Source organism: Petaurus breviceps, unplaced genomic scaffold (genome assembly GCF_028583685.1).
Source record: "Petaurus breviceps papuanus isolate PSGF00001 unplaced genomic scaffold, PetGlider_PUasm1.0 126, whole genome shotgun sequence".
Taxonomy (NCBI): domain Eukaryota; kingdom Metazoa; phylum Chordata; class Mammalia; order Diprotodontia; family Petauridae; genus Petaurus; species Petaurus breviceps.
The window spans coordinates 5,204,527-5,211,005 of NW_027185655.1; the positions used below are offsets into that span (position 1 = coordinate 5,204,527).

At 41.0% G+C, this 6,479-nt stretch overlaps 1 protein-coding gene across 1 annotated transcript; it reads left to right on the forward strand.

Annotated features, from left to right (window-relative positions):
• The first annotated feature begins 401 nt into the window (after window positions 1–401).
• On the forward strand, window positions 402–3,098 carry CXCL2 (C-X-C motif chemokine ligand 2). The gene is given in 5 exon segments (XM_069091726.1): window positions 402–1,118; window positions 1,121–1,250; window positions 1,471–1,594; window positions 1,701–1,784; window positions 2,484–3,098. Coding segments are annotated over 5 exon segments (480 nt in total). The 5' UTR covers window positions 402–989; the 3' UTR covers window positions 2,497–3,098.
• Window positions 3,099–6,479: the final 3,381 nt, after the last annotated feature.

The following is a 6,479-nucleotide window of genomic DNA, read 5'->3' on the forward strand; positions in this document are numbered from 1 at the left end:
AAAAACAAACTTTTTTATAACCTTAGACTCCTAGAAGTCTCACATTGATAGGGACCTAGAAATACTACATAAGTTTAGATTTCCTCTGACTCAGTCACAAAACATATAGAGTTAATCTCCTTGGAAGCAGGGACGGTCATTTTAATCTTTGCGTACTGGATCACAATAGGCACTTAATAATGAATAAACCACCGGAGCCTAGAGTCATAAAGACTTAATTCAAACCCAGCCTCAGACAATTACTATCTGTGTGACCCTGGGCAAGTCACTTAACCTCTGTGACTCAGTTTCTTCAACAGTAAAACTAGGGTAATAATGGCACCTTCCTCCCGGGCTTGTTATGAAGATCTGATGAGATCATTGTAAAGTTCCTGTGTTTAATAAATGTTTTTCTCCTCTCCCCTTTTTGTGGTTTGTTGGTTGACATTAAATATGCCATATCGGTCAGATGGCTTCTTTGCACTTACAGCATAAGCCCCAAGGCCGATTTTCCGCCTAGAATTCTAGGCGGCACTCTCTCGATTATTAACCTGAATTCAGCCCCCACACAGACCTCTACAAAGTACCCCGTCAAATCCGCACAGACCCCGCGGCACCAAGCAGCCGCGGAATGCTCCTCTGTCCCAGAGAACCGCCTACCCGCATCTTATTTTTGCTGCGGGTCTACAAATTTGGGAGCTTATACAAATACACTTCCCGGGAAGAGCTGACAAGCCGTGGCTACAGACCCCTGAGCTCAATGAAGCCATACCAGCTCCCACTTGCCAACTCCAGGATCCTCACACCTTTGGCTCTCTTTCGTGGCCAAGAAACGACATTCAGACAGCTTCATTCTCCTTCTGCCTTAGGTTAGAACCCGGCGCGCCTCGCTGTCCTAAAGGGGAGCCCTTCGAGCCCTGGAGCGCGAGCCTGAGCCGGGAGGGCTGGCGGGCAACCAGGCCCCCCCTCCTCGGGGGGCGGGCTCTGTGCCTTTCTTCCTGAGTCAGGACATGGCACAGGGGCCCGGGAATTTCCCGGACAGTAGGTTTTCCCGCTTCCGGACCTGGTACCCAGTGGATAAAAGCAGTCGGCGGAGCATGGGGAGCCACAGAACCAAGGAGTCTTGGACCAGCCAGCCCTCGCTCTCTCCTCTCCTGAGCTCCAAGCACCAAACTCCTCCACCATGAGCCGCAGTCTCCGCCAGATTTCTTGTCTCTTCCTCCTGTGTCTGCTGTCCGGGCTCCTGACGCCGTCCGTCCGGTTAGCCAGCGGTAAGAGAAGCCCAAGGGGAAAAGCTGGAGGGAAGTTGTCTGCAGCTGGAGCTGCTGTTTCAGCTGTACCCCAGCGGAGGTGGGGATGGGGATCTGGTGTGCCCTTGCAGAGATGGGGCTAGGAACCCAGCTGTGACTCAAGGAGATAGGGCTAAATGTCTGTGGGTGCTTGGCTCATACCCGCTATAGGTAACAGTTATCTCCCTTTTCTCTACATCAGGAGCGCCCGTGACCAATGAGCTACGTTGCAAGTGTCTACAGACTGTGCAGGGAGTTTCCCACAAGATCATCGCCAACTTAAAGGTGATCCCAGCTGGTCCACACTGCCCCAACGTTGAAGTCATGTAAGTTTGGCTCAGCCAACTGCTGCGTCCATTCCCTCTTTCCTCAACATTTTCGCCCTCTCTGGTCCTAGGAATCAGTTTCTCAAGGTTTCTCTCTTCTTTGCAGAGCCACTCTGAAGAATGGAAAAGAAAGTTGTCTTAATCCCGCGGCTCCCCAACTTAAGAAAATAGTGGAGAAAGTTCTGAAAAGGTAACTATCAGTTTGCTATACCTAGAAAGATGCCCAGTCTCTTCCCACCCAACCCTCTTTAAATGAGGTGAAGTCAGGGCTGGGAAAGTGTCTAAATCCATAGTTTCTATTGAACTCAATGCACTCTTTCTTTTCACAATTCCACCCTCAAATTGAAATTAATATTGTCATTATATGTGATACCAGAGTGATAGGCATTAGACCTATGAATTCATTGGTACCAGGAACTGCCAGGGGAGGAAACTCACTTTACCAATGCAGGTGGGAACCTCTTGAGCTTAAGATTTCACAAGATAGTCTAGGGTCACACAGCCAGCATATACCACAGGTAGCGCATGAGCTCAAGTTTTCCTGGCTTTAAGTTTAGCTCTCTGTTCACTATGCCAGGCTGCCTACTTGCCAGCATGTGAAATGGAATTGGAAAGTGTCTTTTAAAAACCACCCACTCTTTAAAAATCTGAATTTTCTAAGATTTAAGACACATCTCTTCAGGGGGGAAGCCTTTACTAGTCAATACATCCAAAAATAAATGGGTTATTTGATGGATTTTCTTTGCTTTACTATGAGAGTGTAGACCAAGCTATAGTCAGGTTGGATTTATGTCCATATCCAGAGAATCCTACTTTACTTCAAGATTTCAGGAAATGTCTCTAGTTATAGATCGTTTAATTAAATGTCAATTATTTTTTTTCTTTGCAGCAGCTCCAACTAGTAACTTCAAAAGACAGGATAATCTCTTGCAATGCCTAAGCAACTCCATTTTGAGAACATGGATCTCCAGAGCCAGAAGAATCACAGTACTTTGCCAAGGATCTATGATTCTTCTTGGAATTCTTTATTGCAATGCTTTTATTTATTTTATTTGGTAGTTTTAAAAAGTGTGATCGAAACTAGTTGTTCAATTTACACTGATTTCTTCTCTTCACTTTTTACCAAACCAGTTATTTCAGTTTTTCTTTCATGTGCTGTGTATTTCATTTAAATGTGATATTTTCAGCTTTTTTCAAAATCATTTATTTTGTACCTATTTCAGGTGGACTGTGATTTTCATGAGGAGCTCATGTGGGAGCTGACCACAAACATTATTTAAGAGAACTATTTGACGTTGTTATATGTATTTATATTGAAGTATTGAGAACTGTAATGTTCTAATTAACCCATAGACATTTAATGTCTTCTTTGTATGGCATACTGTCATGTTTAGTGTCAAAATACGCAATGTTCTTAATTCTATTTATGTCCTAAAATAGGTTTAAATATTTATTGCTAATAAATAACTATAAAGTCTATGAAATAAACCATTTTGAGAAAGTCCATTATTTGTTTATGGTTCTTTTATTGGAAGTGGGGAGAATGCATCCTAAATGGGTGGTTTTTATAATTTAAAGGGTAAAACATTTTTATGATACCATTTTCTATGCAGTTAATGGTTTTCACATTCTGCAAGTGTCAATCAGATTGAATTGCTTTTATTAACGAGGGTGGAGGGTGTTGAAATATTGGCATGACTCATTCCACTTATTTTATAGGAAATTAAATGAGAGTAAAGCAAACTTTTCACTTGAATCCAAATCATGAGAACCTTAAATACAGTACTTGACACCTAACATTACACATCAAGGTCGAATAAAGTAGACCAAATACAGCAGCTTGGACTGTGTTTTATTTGTTTTTAGTTTGGAATTTCCCACACCAATTCAGATAATTTTCCATCTGATAGAGTTAGCTCAGATTCAGTGACCTTTGTTCATTGTCACTCAGCTAATATGTCAAAGGCATATTTTGAACAAATATTTTCAAATTGTCTCTCTAACCAGAGCATATGACCTCTTCCATCAATAAAGACAGAAATGAAGAACGTGCCCAGACTCAACTAATTTATTTAAGAAAGACTCACCTTTATTCATAGAGAACTATTCCTGAATTTATCTAATCACAGTGCATATGAAGAATTGTAATTGGTCATGCAGATTTACTGAATGCATTAACTTTTCTTCAAATCATGAATGTACTTCAGGGATTTATCTCCATTTGACAGTTTCCAATTGCACAAGTTTACTCAATTTAAGCAAGAGAAGCCAATGTAATGAGTCAGAATGGGAAGAAACAACCCCTACCTCCATAAGAAGAAAGAAGTGGAAATGTGTATAACTACAGGGAGTGCAAAGATACAGTAGAAATGAAGGGAATGACAGATAAACAAGTCCAATACAGTTATTTTACAGATGAGAAAACTGAGGTACATGAAAGTGAAATATTTTGTCTAAGCCCACACAAGTCTAGATTCTGAATTTTCTCATTTCTAGTCTTTATGTAGTTTCTCCTCCTCCTCTTCCTCCTCTTCCTCCTCCTCCTTCATCAATGATAACATTTGGCCTCTCTTATAAGTGGCCAATTCCCAATGCTTATCTCCCAAAATCAACAGACACTCTATAAATTTTTCCTTTACAATGACGAGTGGAGGGAACCCTTCCCCAGATGAAGCATGACTCTTACCCTCAAACTTACCTCATGGGTAGCTATACAACACAATCTTGTTCTATGATAAAGGGAAGAAGTGAGAGAAGATACTTTTGTCCCATCAGAGAAAGGCAAATTCAAATCCTCCTTATACTAATTTCCTTTATATTTTCTACCATATAAAAGAAAATTCTCCCTGACTTTGACCTTTTCCCTCTCTTGATGCTCTGGGATGCAACAAAAAGACCCATTCTGGATAGTTCTCTTGTGTGGAACAATTAGCTTCTGAATTCACGATTACATTTTCCCTTTGGATCAAGTCAACAAGCATTTATTTATTAAGTGCTTACTATGTGCCAAGCACTGTGCTAAGTGATGAGGCTACAAAAAAGGCAAAAAAACCCCAACCTAGTACAATTTCTGTTCTCCAGAAGTTCACTGCCTAATGGAGCAGGGGAGGGCAAGAGGCAAGCAACCATGTGCAAACAAGCTATAGGCAGGAGAAATTTGAAATAATCAACAAAGAAAAGGCACAAGAATTAAGGAGGATTAGAAAAGACTTCCTATAAAAGATGATTTTAACTGGAACCTAAAGAAAGTCAGATGGTGGAGACAATGAGGCATTGAAGACAACCAGTGAAAATGTGCAGAGTAGAGAAATGCAAGAAGTAACAGCAAAGAGTCAATTGTAACTGTGTCCTCAGAGACTATGGGATAGAATAAGATATTAGAAGACCAGAAAGATAGACAAAGGTCATCCATCAATTTTTCTCTGTCCTCTTGTACTAAGTCCAGTCATCCATCTTTCCAAAAGATGTGGTGGTACCCGTACCAACCATTATCACTACTAGAAAAAAAATAAACAAGTCAGAGCACTTCATCTCTTGGGAATCAGGAACAGGAACTTTTTTTTTTTTTTTTTTTTTTTAAGCAATCGGGGTTAAGTAACTTGCTCAAGGTTACACGGCCAGTTATTTCTGGGTGTGGTGCTGAGTGTCTGAGCCTGAGGTTCGATCTCCAGGTCGTCCCAACACTGGAGCCGGTACTCTTACTCGCTGAGCCACCTGGCCGCCCCTAAGCAATCGGGGTTAAGTAACTTGCTCAAGGTTACACGGCCAGGTGTCTCTGGGTGGGTGCTGAGTGTCTGAGCCCGGGATTCGATCTCCAGGTCTTCTCAACACTGGAGCCGGTGCTCTTACTCGCTGTGCTACCTGGCCGCCCCTGAACAGGAACTTTTTCATAGGAAAAAGACAATACACCAGCCATCATTTGACTCATTACACTTTAGAGCTGGAAAGGATCTCAGCCATTTTCTAACCTAATTCTTTATTTTACAAAGGAGGGAAGTGAAGAAAATATAAATGAACTGCTAAAGGTTCTAGACCCTAGAATAATAGGGATGGTAGGAGCCTTAGAGATGACCTAGTCCAAACCTTTATTTTACCGATTTGGAAACTGAAGTTCAGAATTGGGAAATGGTTTGCCTTGGGACATATGTAGTGAGTGGCAGTTGGGACTAGAGCCCAGTTCTCTTCATCTCCACCTCTTCTTGTGTCTTTTCATTACTCCAGGGAAAGAGTGGCAGAACTACTCTGGAAACACACTTTCCCCTTGACGTGGTGGTGGTAGTCTTGAAACAGCTTATTCAGAAAAAAATGAAATTTCCTAGGTAGCTGTTCCCTTTATTTCTGGAGGAAAGCATTCAGTCCCTATAGAAGACCACTCTGCCATGGGAGGGAGGTGGGGACTGATGTTCCCTAGAAAAATAGACTTATATAATCATTGATTATAAAAATGAGGAAGTATACACACATTAAGGCATAGCAAGTTGGACATAATGAATTTGCAGGTTTATGTGCAAGAATTTGTTGTTGTTGTATTATGTTATAGAAATGCTTGTTCCATTCCATAAAATAAAAATTAAATAAATAAAAATTAAAAAGAAAAAAATGGGAAAGGACCTTGGGGTCACTCTGTTCTACTTTCTCACTTAAGAGCTGATTCCAAGAAGTTAAATAACTTGTTGCAGTCCTACAATGAATGAGAGAAAAAAACTGAAACTTGAACATGTGTCTTTTAACAACTAGTCCAGGCTCTTTTTCTACTACATAGGAGCATCAGGTAATTTATGTTATAGTACATATAACATGATAATTTTCATTATGAAGTCCTATCCCTGTCTCTGCCATTGAATTTGCAACATTTTTTTCAATCTCCCTTACAGGTTTTGTTCTT